The 14,605-nt window shown below is 39.4% G+C and overlaps 1 protein-coding gene across 3 annotated transcripts in view; it reads left to right on the top strand.

The window, feature by feature from the left end:
- The window catches only part of LOC124172377 (zinc finger protein 2 homolog), a 46,579-nt gene extending 38,612 nt beyond the window's left edge, over positions 1–7,967 (top strand). For all 3 annotated transcript variants that reach the window (XM_046551825.1, XM_046551824.1, XM_046551826.1), the window contains one exon: positions 6,253–7,967. In XM_046551825.1, the coding sequence (XP_046407781.1) occupies positions 6,253–7,868 (1,616 nt within the window). In that variant the 3' untranslated portion in view covers positions 7,869–7,967. The remainder of the gene's footprint in view (positions 1–6,252) is intronic.
- The last annotated feature ends 6,638 nt before the right edge of the window (positions 7,968–14,605 follow it).

Below are 14,605 nucleotides of genomic sequence, written 5' to 3'. Positions count from 1 at the left end.
GTCACATTCACCCAATTTGTTGCAACGGCCTAGAATACAAATGCATCATTGTATTTGCAGAGAGATATAATCATCGAGATTTAACATATTCAGATTTAACAAAATATGTTAACTTTGAAGATAACCTAAAATAACGACATACATATAAATGAAAAGGCTATTGTAAAAACAAAAGTTATTCAATATCTTCCGTGAAAAAATTCATAACATTTTAGAAAGCATTGAACTACCTATGTTAAAAATATTAACTACTTATCAATAACAAATGCGGAGAAAAAAATCGCAAATTTTCGTTGCGTTCACGCAACGTTGGGAAGAAATGGGTCAATTGGATGTTGATTTAAGTTATAACTGCTAAGTTTATATTTTACTAGGATGCTTTAGTGACATTTTCTACATTGCTTCACGTTTTACGTACTGTGTGTTTTATGAAAATTCACTCTGGACTTATTCAAAATTAAAATATTATTGTGATGATTGCTTCTAAAAGTAGATAAATTAAAAGGGAAGTGTTAGGGAATTGGAAAATGTATACATGTTGACAACCTGGAAATCAGGTATCTTTGCCACTTTTCAGCTTTTTCATATCAAGACTGTGAATAGACAAATTGAGGAAATGAAATAGATATTCTTACAGACTGACTCTTGAATCAGGCTTCATGGTGATTGCTTGCTAGACTTTATCCATGGTGAATTCAACCCTGTTTACTGGGCCAGCCAGTGAAACCAGACGATTGTATATGGTCCTAAGGCAGAGTTGAGAAGTAGGGTGGGGGAAGGCTAGTTTTATGTTACAAAATGTACTTTCTGCCTGTTCAGTTCGTCTTTGCATGAAAAGCCTTTTATCAAGATGTTGGATTAATTGTGCAAACACGACAATCTTTTTATCATTTTAACATTCTGTGTAAGTGGTCTGTTCTGATGGCTTGCAGCAGTTGACCTCCAGAAATGGAGAACTTCGAAGCAGGAAGGCAGAAAAAGGTCAGTGGGGGAGAATGAGGGAAGGGTGAAACACGATTCTATTATTCTAATTTATTTTGAAGCCTTTCATTTATGGTCTTTGTAGTACGAACCCTGCGCGAGCTGGGGCCTTTCTTTATTTCGGAGAGGAGGAAAGCATCGGAGGAGGGGCCGAGGGTGGATGGATGGAGGGGTAGCAGATTTTTGGAATTGTGCTACGCAGTTACTATCCCACGGCACTGTGCGTCTCGTGGTGGGAGGAATCGCGAATTTTCGGATTTTTCACCCGATCATCTTCGGTTCCCCACGTCAAAATCTATTCACCGCTCTAATCCACGAATTTGACGTAATTCGTCAACTTGCCTAAAACGGCGCTGCCTGCTCTAAACTACTACAGTTCTCTACATTTTCCGAGTCAACTACCAACGACGTGCGTGCGACAGTGTATGACGCGAAATTCAGAGTACTAGAGGTATTCGAGACGGTACCTTCAGCATAACTACTCGAGACCTCGAATATCAAATACTTTCTAGAATTCGAGGTTTTCGAGTGTTCGCGGATACTAATCGCATATCTAATTATTACCCAAAAAAATTCAGTGCAATCGAAAGGATGATCATTTTAAAATTACATATATATTATATACAGTTACGTACAGTCATGTATGATTTACCAATTCAGGAAATAAATCTCTCAAAAATTGTATGACAATGTATTTAATTTATAATTTTATATACAGCATACGATACTAAACTATACAATACCATTTAAGCCTTATTATGAAAGGGAGAAAAGCACTCGGGACAGAGTGGAGGAGAATCCTTACAGCCAGTGTAGATATATGCGGTCTCTTTCCTATGCCAAAGAGTGCTTGCATTGTCGATACTTCTTTCTGCCTCTTGGATGAGTTTAGGGAAGTGAGATTGAGATATTGATGGTAAAATTGGTTTGGAAAAACGAATGTAGGATGGAATGATAAAGTATCTAATGACAGAAAGGCGGAATTAATGGAGGGAAATCTTTTCGTTGGGTACACGATAATAGATGTAGTGGCAGTTTGAAATTTACATTAAATTTTAAGTAATCACTGCACTTCATTTATTAATTGAATAAAACGTTTTAGTATCAGACAATCGGAATCCCCGATCCTACTGTGCTCATCATATTGTTTCCTTCCCAGTCTACCGTGTTAATATGCCATAGACAAGTGGCCAAATGCTGGCCCATCCTTTGGTAAGAAAGAAAGAAGAGCTGCCTCACATTGTAAGGGTTCACTCCTTGCGAGACGCTCGGTCATGCTATTGGGTCATGCTAGAAGGATGAATATTTCTTGGTTCTTTCCCGCACAGGCTGGTAGCTAAATTCAAGAACTCCCGCAGCTAAAGGGTTAACTAAAAGTAGCGTCTGAGGTAATCCGCATTACGAAACTTTTATGATCGACTAGCTTAGGAGTGTAATGCAGAAAATAAATAAAAATTCCAAAACCGTTCTCTAGGGAAAGTAATTAAATCAGTGATATGAGCAGTTCCAGTGAAATTCGTACTCCTAGTGCACAAGCATGGAAAAGACTAAACCGAAATTCAGTCAATTAAATCTGACATCAACTTTGCAATAGCTAATTGCCGTAGCATTAAAAACAAGAGCGCAAAAATTGAGCATGAATTTTAGGATGCAGACGTGGTCATAGGAACAGGGAGTTGGCTAATGGAGGATATATAAGCAACAATTAAGCTTTTTCTCCTGGGTATAAAACTTTTGGATGAAATTGAACATGTGGCAGATTTTTTTATAACAGTGTAATCAGTTTTGCTCAACGTCGCCCATGAAATACCAGCAATTAAATAGAGAGAGTGTGGTGTACAATTAAACAACAAAACAGAAGGGAAACTCCAATACCGAATCGGTTCTCACATATTGTTTAATAATAAAGTAGTTGACAAGTCTAACAAAGGAAATAAAACATTACACCTTTTAGCAGTAAGCCATCTTAAATAGATGAAGCAAATCAATATTAATGACGGTTTGAGTCGTCACGGAATAATTTTGGCAACCTGTTTGCTCTTTTTATAGACCTCCAAACTCCTCACTTGATATTATTTATCAATTATAAAATATAATATTTGCCTTGGCTTTAAGAGACAGTAATGATTTATTATTGATTAAGGGAAATTGTAATCTCCCATCTCTAAATTGGGATTCATCCACTGCAATCGGATTTTTTAGAATATTATTACCCATTTATCATTCTCTCTATGATTTATTATGCTGGCAAGAATTTTTTTGTGAGCTTTAACTACCTTCTGGCCACCATAGTTAATGTCCATTATTATTGCATATTTTTAGTGTTGCATTGCAAAAAGCTATTTGCATTTAATAATGATGAGAATTGTTTCAATTCAGCATTACATCGTATATGTGTGGATGCCATTTGTAAATTAAGTTTATAATTACTTCTGTGCATGAAAAAGTGCATTTTGGTGTTTTCTGGAGTAGATACTTGAGGTTAGTATGCATATATATTGCTCAATTTCTCTGAGGAGCAGTGCCACTAAATTCTTGAAGAAATGTATGGAAACCACCGTAAAACAATTAGCTGACTCCTTTTTATGTGCATAGCATCTAACCAAAGAATTGGTTAACACTAAGAATACCGGACTTGACACACCCCCTAGAACTACCGAATGGAGTCATTTTGACTCCTATCTTATAATTTTTTAATTTTGCAGTTTATGTCTGTTTTTATCGATACATTGTTTTAGTTTATAATTTTTGTTGATTTTTGCAATATTTCAGACGTCGTTTTAACAAAAACATATAATTAAAAAAATGCGAAATTCGACAATGTTGCTTTGAAATTCTTTTTTCTTACATGTTATGCTGTTTTAATAGAATGTTAATAGAGGAATTGGATAAAACAGCAAACGTAGACTTTTCAACATATTTTATGATAATGTTTGAATGATAAAAAATATTACTTAGGCTACATGGAAGTTAGGAAGATAATTAAATAAAGCAAAAAGTTGCTGTTGATACGCCACGCATTTGTCTAAGGAGCTTTAGAGTTCAAGCATTGTCGTTCATTTTCATTACCCACACAAAGACTTTAGGCAGGTCATACAATTCCCAACTGATCGATTATTTTTCCACTTTGGTTTTGCCTGGAAATACTTATTTTGCAGAAACCCGTCAGAATAATCAGCGGCATTGGACACGCAACGCTTTTATCTACATCTAACATGAGGAGCCAACTCTGTAACGAGTTTTTTCTAAAACGCCTTGGGCGAAATGTTTTAGGTAGTCTCATTGCACACTATCCATGAATACCTGCTAATTCGGGAGTATTTTCCAACGAGTAGACAGGCTATCACTGAGTAGACATTCTTGTGGTATATTTGTGATTTCATCTCTTTTGGTCCTTCTGTTCTCTTTTATTTACCTTTCCCACAATGCTAGTACCCTGGATTTTTTGCTGTTCAGCGAGTTTGACTGAGGTAAAGTAATTATATACAGTAACATTTCGCCCTTTTTCAGAAAGGGTTGCAATAGCTTCAGTACTGCTAAACGGCAATCTGCATGAAGTGAATTACCTTTTCCAACATGAGGGAAGGCGTTTGCAAGATATTTGCTATCCTTGTCAACAGGTACCCAATATTCATGGGCGTATTTTTCCGGATTATAAGGAATGCACAGAGTGAAATATACCTAATTATACTGGGAAAAAGTACTATAATGTACGGACCAGGTTTGTAACAGGCAATGTAATTCTCTATGAAACTATCGTACACTATTGAAAAGAGGGTAAACTTGACAGTTTTGCGCCGCTGGAATCGATTAGATTTCTCATCAAATCTTAGACATTGCAAAATGTTAAAAACCTAGTCGTTCATTGTAGAAAATGGTATTCCCCAGTCATTTGACCAAATACTCTCAATAGAGTGATCATTTGTACCTGATATTCCACGGGCATAAAATATGGCTATACATGCAACTAGCTCCACATCGGAAAGAGTAAAATCTTCGTAATTTTGCCTGCGTGGTTCCACATTTGTACATCGCTTTATGTGAGTCAGTATAAACGAATCGATAAATAATCGTAGATAATACCTTTTTTAGTAACTACCTATGAAAGGGGAAGTATATGTAAATTACTGCTTATATTTCGCACGCGTTTTGTCTGAATCTTCAGACTCGCTAGAAACGTTTTGAGGAGTAAAATCCTCGACTTCGTCACAGCCGAAATGATCTTTTGTTTCGCGTTCCGATTCACCTTCCGGTATAGAATGCAACATAGATAGGACTTCTTCACGCCTTCGACTACTTCTTCTAGCCATACTGCCAGTCAGGAAGAATGAAATCCTTGCTTCATAGGAGTTTTGCAATCCACTCGAGAGTTCACTGGATTCACTAATGCAAAGGACAGCGCACGGTTTTCCTGTGCGGCACCCGGCAGCCAGCGCTGTCAGAACGTGCTAGGACAGTAACTTTATTTCATTGTACTGATTTATTTTCCTGGTTCATCAGTGTATCAATTTTTCTGGGGAATCAGTATATCAAAGGTACTTTTTCATATTTGAAAATCAACTTCCACGCAGTCAAGGCTGAAATAATAGTGCTGCAGCGCAATACACAGTATTAGCGGGCGGCGGCAAAGGTGGGCGGCGAGAAGGAAAGGGTAAGGGAGAAGGGGCACACACGACGGATTCTAAACACATGAATTTGAAAATGCTATGAATTGCATATTCACCACTTTATTGCAAGGTAAAATAATATCAGGACATTCACATAGTTTGTAGATCCAAACACAGACCCGTAAAATAAGAAATGCTTTCAAAGTCTCGCAAATATGGGCTAAAAGGAAAATAATTGTATATTCAAGCCATTGATTGATTTCAATTAATTATTATTAACATAAGAAGTGATAAACACTTGAATAAATATTACTATTTGGTAAAAAGACAAGCAAAATACATTAGGGAGTCAAAATGACTCCCTTTGGTAGTCAAAGGTAAATTTTGAAAAACGTGCACTATTTTATTTTCTAGAATTATTTTAATCGAACAGCCTTATTTTGTGTCAAAAATGAATAAAAGTCACGGAATTTCAGGCCGGAATTCTGAAAATTTTAGACATGGCAGAGAAATAAAAATGGCGAGGAGTCAAAATGACTCCATCGGTAGTTCTAGTGTTAAAAGAGCTATCTTATATCTGTCTAATGGCTGTTATAAATTAGTTAAACAAATCAATTATTTCACGCTTGACCTTACTTATTTTTAATGTGAAATTCTTTTCCAGAGTCTCCAGCTACTGAAAGAGCCTCAGCCTTGTTTGCAGTCCTTGAACCGAAGATTAGAGCATCACATTCGTCCCTCAAAACCTTTCTTTCTAGAAGGGAAATCAACAGTTCTTGTCAGCCCATCTCCTCCAAAAGTTTAAATCAGCTGATGTGTAAAAGGCAAGGGGTGAGACAGGGAGGAAATAGGCTTCTTGAGAATAACTTCGAAGGAACAAGGGAGAATAAAAATGTGAGGCAAGTCAGGAGAAGCTTCATTGTAGATGGGAAATCATGCACAGTTGTTCCACTCACAGCAAAGAAGCCTTATTCCTGTGGTGAATGTGATAAGTCTTTCACTGAAAAACGCAGCCTGGTCCGTCACATTCGGATTCATACGAAGGAGAAACCATATTCTTGCAATGAATGTGATAAGTCTTTCACTCAAAGGTACTACCTTGTCTGTCACATTCGGACTCATACGAAGGAGAAACCTTATTCTTGCAATGAATGTGATAAGTCTTTCACTCAAAGGAGCAACCTTGTCAGTCACATTAGGACTCACACGAAGGAGAAACCTTATTCTTGCAATGAATGTGATAAGTCCTTCTCTCACAAGAATAGCCTTGTCCGTCACATGCGGTCTCACACGAAGGAGGAGCCTTATTCTTGCAATGAATGTCATAAGTCTTTCTCTCGAAAGAATAACCTTGTCCGTCACATTTGGACTCATACGAAAGAGAAATCATATCCATGCAGTGAATGTGATAAGTCTTTCTGTCATAAGCGTGACCTTGTCCGTCACATTCGAACTCATACGAAGGAGAAACCTTATTCTTGCAATGAATGTGATAAGTCTTTCTCTCGAAAGAGTTCCCTTGTCACTCACATTCGGACTCATACGAAGGAGAAACCATATTCATGCAATGTATGTGATAAGTCTTTTTCTCATAAGATTTCCCTTGTCTGTCACATTCGGACTCATACGAAGGAGAAACCTTATCCATGCAATAAATGTGATAAGTCTTTCTCTGTAAAGGGAAACCTTGTCTACCACATTCGGACTCATACGAAGGAGAAACCATATTCATGCAATGTATGTGATAAGTCTTTCGCTAAAAAGAGTCACCTTGTCAGTCACATTTGGACTCATACGAAAGACAAACCTTACCCTTGCAGTGGATGTGATAAGTCTTTCTCTCAAAAGAGTTCCCTTGTCACTCACATTCGGACTCATACGAAGGAGAAACCATATTCATGCAATGTATGTGATAAGTCTTTTTCTCATAATATTTCCCTTGTATGTCACATTCGGACTCATACGAAGGAGAAACCTTATCCATGCAATAAATGTGATAAATCTTTCTCTGTAAAGGGAAACCTTGTCTACCACATTCGGACTCATACGAAGGAGAAACCATATTCATGCAATGTATGTGATAAGTCTTTCGCAAAAAAGAGTCACCTTGTCGGTCACATTTGGACTCATACGATAGACAAACCTTATCCTTGCAGTGGATGTGATAAGTCTTTTTCTCGTAAGCGTGACCTTTTTTGTCACATTCGAACTCATACGAAGGTGAAACCTCATTCTTGGAATGAATGTGATATGTCTATCTCTAAAAGAGTCACCTTGTGAGTCACATTCGCACTCATACGAAAGATAAACCTCATTCTTGCAACGAATGTGATAAGTCTTTCTTTCATAAGCGCAACCTTGTCCGTCACATTCGGACTCATGCGAAGGAGAAACCTTATTCGTGCAATGAATGTGATAAGTCTTTCTTTGAAAAGAGCAATTTTGTCCGTCACATTCAGACTCATACTAAGGAGAAACCTTATTCGTGCAATGAATGTGGAAAGTCTTATACTACCAATCAAAACCTTGTCTTTCACATGCGGGTACACCGGAAAGAAGCCTTATTCTTGCAATAAATGTAGAAAAACTTTCTCCTGATAGATCCACCTTTTATTCATTTGGAAACATACAGGGTTAGGTCTTAGTTGCCTAATTAATTGGTGTTCATTTGCAATGAGGTAAATTATTCTCAATATTATGAGTTCTATTCGTATGAAATAAAAAATGTCCCATAATGTTGAAGATGATAAAAGAATATTCAGTAAGATCTGACCATATTTTATTTATCATCAAGTATTTTATACTGCTTTTTTTCAAGGACTAAATAATTTATTCTTATATATTTACCTGTAAATTTTTTCACTGGTGGAAAATTATTTACATTTAAACGTAATACATGCATTTCAACACTTTCGATATAAGCTTAGGACACTTTGTCTCGAGAATAATTTTCAATATAATGTCAATGATTATTGTGTGATTAATCAGTGCTTCATTGTCTGATCAATGTTAGTTGATGTAGTGCATCTATGTAATTTATATGCAAATGTCAAGTTCACAACAATATACGATTGATGAAGAGGGTGCTGAGCTAAGTGACTGGTCTGTTTTAATTGTTGATGTACCCACATGCCTTTCAATGATCACATCGGTATTGGGTTGTAGTTTGAATGGCTGCACCACAATCACCATGCAATTATTACTTCAAATGACAATAATATGTCCTCTTGAAAACATTGCTAGCCATGGTTAAGGCTTAAATGATCAATGCAATGAATTTCTTTCTCAGATGAATGGCCATATACTAGGTAAATGTGTCCCGTTTATAGGCACGAAACTAATAACTTCCGTGCCGTGCTAAATACAGTTTTTAGGTAATTGTTCGTATTACACGCGTGGTTTTGCGTATCGAGATATATCAATTGAGATGACTCTATCATGCACAAAATATTTCACGTAAAAATGTGGTCAATGTTCATATTTTTATCGCAGGGAATGCAAAGCCCCGGTTTTTTTAAGCCTGCAAGGGCATTGCTATCATGTAGATATGTGTGCAGCGAAGTTTGCATGCGCCTCATTGTGATACTGTATTACGTTCAAGTGGTTTTCGGTATTCACCGCTTTGCAAATATCTTACCGTCAGCGTCAAAAAGATGTGCCGCTATAATTAGCAAATTTATATCTGGATCTTTGTGAATGCCATAATAATGAATAAAAGGACATTTTGAAGGAAATTTTATTTTAAAACCTTATTTCTTTGTTATGAAAACTTCAAAATTGAAGACACGCGAGTGCGAGTTTTGTTATAAAATAACGAAATTATTTATACACTATTGAGTCCTATATTACTTAATTTGCATTTTGTCTTTATAATTGATGCATGAGTTCCAAGGATCAAAATACATAGAAAATTTAATACTAATTAACGTTTTCATTAAAAATACAAGTATTTTTTCTATATATATGAACAAGTATTAAATATTAGAACGTAGGTTTCCGCGGCGATGGTTTGACCTCTGCATTTCTTCCGGGTTTCCTTCCGCGTCAGCTTGTTAGTAGACAACAGTTTCGCTGGCTATCCTGCCAGCGTCTTCAGGTCGAAGGTATCGGCTGTCGGTTTCTGCCTCGCTTATATACCGTAGGCTGGATGGGAGCTGCACTGTGATTGGCTGTTTGACTGGTCGCTTCTATCTGATTGGCTCTCTCTTGGATTACTCTTTTCCACGCGCTGTGAAGGAAGTATCCATCTTCTTTATTGAAATTCAATGGTGTTTTTTGAATTTCTATTGCTTCCCTGATTTGCCTTGGGAAGTATCGGGACTCCTTAGCTAAAAGTTTCTTTTCTTCAAATTTTATGTCGTGGCCAGGTTCCGACCATGCATGTTCGGCGATGGCTGAGAGCTGAAATTGTTTGTTTTTGGTCGCCCTTTGATGTTCTTTGATCCTCACATGCATGGAGCGGCAAGTTCCCCCTATGTAGGATTTCCCGCAGGAGCAAGGCACCTTGTATACCCCCTCGTACAGTTCCTGAGGAATGATGTCCTTGGGCCCGGGGAGGAAGTCTCTTATCTTGGTCACACAGTTGTATCTGGTGACCACGTCATGCTTTTTTAATATTCTGGCGATCCTTTCTGATGTTCTAGCAATGAAAGGGATGGTGACGTACAGCTTCCTTGACGATTCTGCCTCTCCATCGTCATCACTCTGGTTTCCTATGGTGGCCTTGCGTCGCTTTTCCTCTTCCTTTGTGGTCCTTTTAAGGACCAGTTCTCTCCGATATCCATTTTTCTGGAGTGCCGAAGTGAGGTGCTTTATCTCCGTGGAGAGGGAGTTATCATCGGAGATATTATATGCTCTGTGGACCAATGTAGCCACTAGTGAGGCCTTCTGACTGGGATGATGGTGAGATGCTGCATTTAGATATCGGTCGGTGTGCGTAAGCTTTCTGTAGACAGCATGGCCGAGTCCCCCGTTGTCTCTTTTGGTCACGAGGACATCCAGAAAATTTAATGACTGCTCCTTCTCCATGTCCATGGTAAATTGGATTCCATGATGTTGTGAGTTCAGGTGTCGAAGGAACACTTGTAATTCCTGTACACCATGGGGCCAGATGACGAACGTATCGTCTACATATCTCAGCCACAACTTCGGCTTCTTTTCGCAGGATTCAAGTGCTTCCTTTTCGAATTTCTCCATGAAGAGATTAGCCACTACTGGCGATAGTGGTGAACCCATCGCCGCGCCCTCCGTCTGTTCGTAGTAGCAACCATTCCATAGAAAAAACGAGTTCTTCAGGCAGTGCTCGACGAGTTCCGGGAAGTCCTTTGGAATACCATCAGATGTGAGCGATCTTACAACTTCAACTGCATCTGGAATCGGGATGTTGGTGAAAAGCGACACCACGTCGAAGCTCACTAAAATGTCGCTTTTTTCGATGAAGACATTTTTTATGATGTCTATGAAGTGAGCAGAGTTCTTCACATAAGATGAAGTTTTTCCAACATGTGGCTGCAGGGATTGAGCCAAGTATTTCGCAAGATGGTATGTCGGCGCGTCGATTTGGCTGACTATAGGTCTGAGCGGCACTCCTTGCTTGTGTATCTTGGGGAGTCCGTATAACCTCGGTGGCTTGGAGACACGCGGCAAAAGACCTCGTTGTTCTTCAGTTGGAATTGAAGACTTCTTTATGATGGCCTTAGTGCTGCGTTCCGTTTTGGCCGTCGGATCGGTCTTCAGTTTTTGTAGGTGGTATCCTTGAGGATATCACATATCTTCTGCTCGTACTCTTCCTTTGTAATCAGGACTGTAGCGTTGCCTTTGTCCGCCGGTAAAACGAGAATATTCTTATTTTCACGTAGCCTCTTTAAGGCTTTCCTCTCCTCGGCAGTGGTGTTCGGCTTTGGTGGCTTGGCGGCGCGAAGGACGCGAGCAACGTATCTGATCTAGATAGGGTGAATCATGGCGATCTGGATAGAGTGGGACATTCCAAAGTCTTTATTCGAGAATGATCTCAACGATGATGACAGACAAGCCTGCATGAATCATGTTATTACTAATTTTAAAAAGGCTAGAAACAGGCATAAAGAAACCTATGGTAAATCTCACTCCCAAATCACTTTCTGTGTGGGAGATCTTGTTCTCTGCAAAAACCACCCTGTCCGTTCTAAAGGTGAACAGAGAATGGAAAAACTCGTACCTCTTTGGCATGGACCTTTTGTCCTTAAAAAGTATGTCTCTCCTGTAACTGTTATTCTGGAAATGTCTCCTGAGAAAGAGAAAATCTGCCATGTTTCTCATTTAAAGGCATATCATGGTGACATTGCTAATTCCAGTAATTAAAAGGAGAGAAATATCATTGATTTTTTAATTTTTTTTTCTCAATGAATGTTAATGTTTGGTTTCTCGAATACTTTTGATGCTTGATTCGGTGTGGTGTATATATTGATTCCTAATAATATTGTTTTGAATACTTAATAATGAATAATAAGTCTATTTCTATCCTGAAATATTGTATTATAAATGCTTATTCTTCCTGGCTAGATCACACACGTTATTTAGTGTCGGTGTAATGTGTTGTTGTGAGATGGGGTAAGGTGGAGGATTTATGGGTGATTGGAGGGAGTGGAAGGGAGAATAAATGGGGAACATTCCCCGAGATGACTCGCTTCCGGATAAGTTGTGGAGGGGCCGCCAGATATTAAGATTCAGTTGTGTTTTGTGTAGGTAGTGACGGAGAGCAGCGAGTCCCTTCTCTTTCCATCAGACATTTCCCTTCTCTTACCATCTCACACCACTACGCCTTCCTTCTACATCCTTCTTAAAATTCATAAAGCTAATTATCCAGGCCGCCCCATAGTTTCCTCTCGCAACTCTCCTACTAAGCGCATCTCTGCTTTCGTTGATTTCTATCTCCAACCCTTCGTTCAGTCCCTTCTATCATACATCAAAGATTCTCATGACTTCCTTTCTAAACTCAATTCCATTTCCCTCCCCCCCAATCAGCCCATTAGCATGGCCACTATTGATGTAACCTCACTTTACACTTCAATCCCTCATTCTGAGGGACTCGCTGCTCTCCGCCACTATCTTTTATTACGACCCACTCCTCAAAACCCTAGCACTGACTTTCTTCTTGATCTTTCCCATTTCATTCTCACCCACAATGCCTTCTCTTTTAACAATAACTACTATCTGCAAATATCCGGCTGCGCCATGGGAAGTAGGTTTAGCCCTTCTTATGCAAATATTTTCCTTGGCCTGTTTGAAGAAAATTTCCTCACTAATTACCCTCTAAAACCTCTTCTTTGGCTCAGATACATTGATGACATTTTCATTCTCTGGCCTCATGACATCGGCTCTCTCAATACCTTTGTTTCTTCACTTAACGCTTCTGCCTCAGTCTCTTTCACCTCTTCCATCTCCAAAACCAATATCAACTTCTTAGATGTGGACATACACCTTTTAGATAATAACGAATTCAAAACATCGGTTTACATCAAAGCTACTAACAAACAACAATACCTTCACTACAGCAGTTGCCATCCACCACACACCAAACGTTCCATCCCTTATTCCCTCTCTGTCCGGGGACACAGAATCTGCAATAACCCCGAAGACCTTCAAAAATTCCTCTACAAACTCCACACCTCTCTTCTTCACCGCGGCTACCCCGAAAAACTCTTGATGAACAAAATAAAAAAAAACCGGCTATTCACAATAAACCCCGCGCAGACAAACATTGCTCTCCTCTGCTCACAACCTACTTTCCTGGTGCTCATTTGCTACTAAACATATTGAAGGACCTGTACCCCATCCTTTCCAAACACAAGTCCACCTCTCAGATTTTCCCTTCCACTCCTGGGATAACATTTAAGAGACCACCGAATTTAAACACCATATTTAAAGCCACACGCCCTCTCCAAAAGTCGCAGTCAGTCACTATCTCCACATCCTCACCTTGCAATCGTCCCAGGTGTAAAACCTGCAAGATATTCTCTCCACCCCTGCCTCTTTTCTCCCCAAGCTTAAATGCCTACCGATTTTCCCCTCCACTACTTGTACATCATTTACCTTCTTCGTTGTAATTTCTGCCCTGCTTTCTATATTGGCCAGTGCACCACCCCCTCAATCTCAGAATTAACAATCATCGCGCCTCATGTTGTCCATCGTCCCCCCACTCCTCTCTACCAGTTCCTACACATTGTCTTTCACATGATTCCATTTTCAATCAATGCTACAAAGTATCCATTATTGCCTCCCTCCCTCCCACTGACTCCGCCCTCAACCTACAAACCCTCGAATTGGCTTGCATTTGGCACTTTCAAGCCAATAACTTTCCGGGTCTGAACGTCGCATCCTAACCTCTATTCCTAACTCCCCCTCCCCATACACCTCTCCCCTTACCCCTCTTTTCCCTTTTCCAACCCTCTCCTTTCCTCACCATTCATATTTCAGCTGAGGAAGAAGCCAGGAGTGCTTCGATAGCTTCGAGTTTATTTATTCAATGTGAGTGTTTCTTTTTTGTCCAATGAACCCAGTGCCGAAAAGAATTGCTCTCCATCTCTTCTCACCACTTACTTTCCCGGTGCTCATGCCTTACAGGACATCCTGAAGGACCTGTACCCCATTCTCTCCAACCAAAAATCCACCTCACAAATTTTCCCCTCTCTTCCACGGATCACGTATAAGAGACCAACTAACCTCAGCACCATCTTCAAAGCCACCCGCCCCCTTCAAAAATTGAATTCAGGCCCCACTACCCCACCCTCGCCGTGCAACCGTCCTAGATGTAAAACCTGTAAAATTTTCTCTCCACCCCCCGCCTCTTTCCTCTCCAAACTTAAATTTTCTCCCGATATCTCCTTCCACCACCTGTACCTCCACCAACATCATATACCTCCTTCAATGCAACTTCTGCCCCGCTTTTTATGCACCGCCAATGCACCACCCCCCTCAACCTTAGAATAAATAATCACCGTGCTTCCTGGTGTCCGTCATCCCCACACGCATCTCTCCCG

Source organism: Ischnura elegans, assembly GCF_921293095.1.
Source record: "Ischnura elegans chromosome 13 unlocalized genomic scaffold, ioIscEleg1.1 SUPER_13_unloc_1, whole genome shotgun sequence".
Lineage (NCBI taxonomy): Eukaryota > Metazoa > Arthropoda > Insecta > Odonata > Coenagrionidae > Ischnura > Ischnura elegans.
The sequence above is the reverse complement of the archived record's forward strand: the minus strand, read 5'-3'. Positions and strand labels throughout refer to the sequence as shown.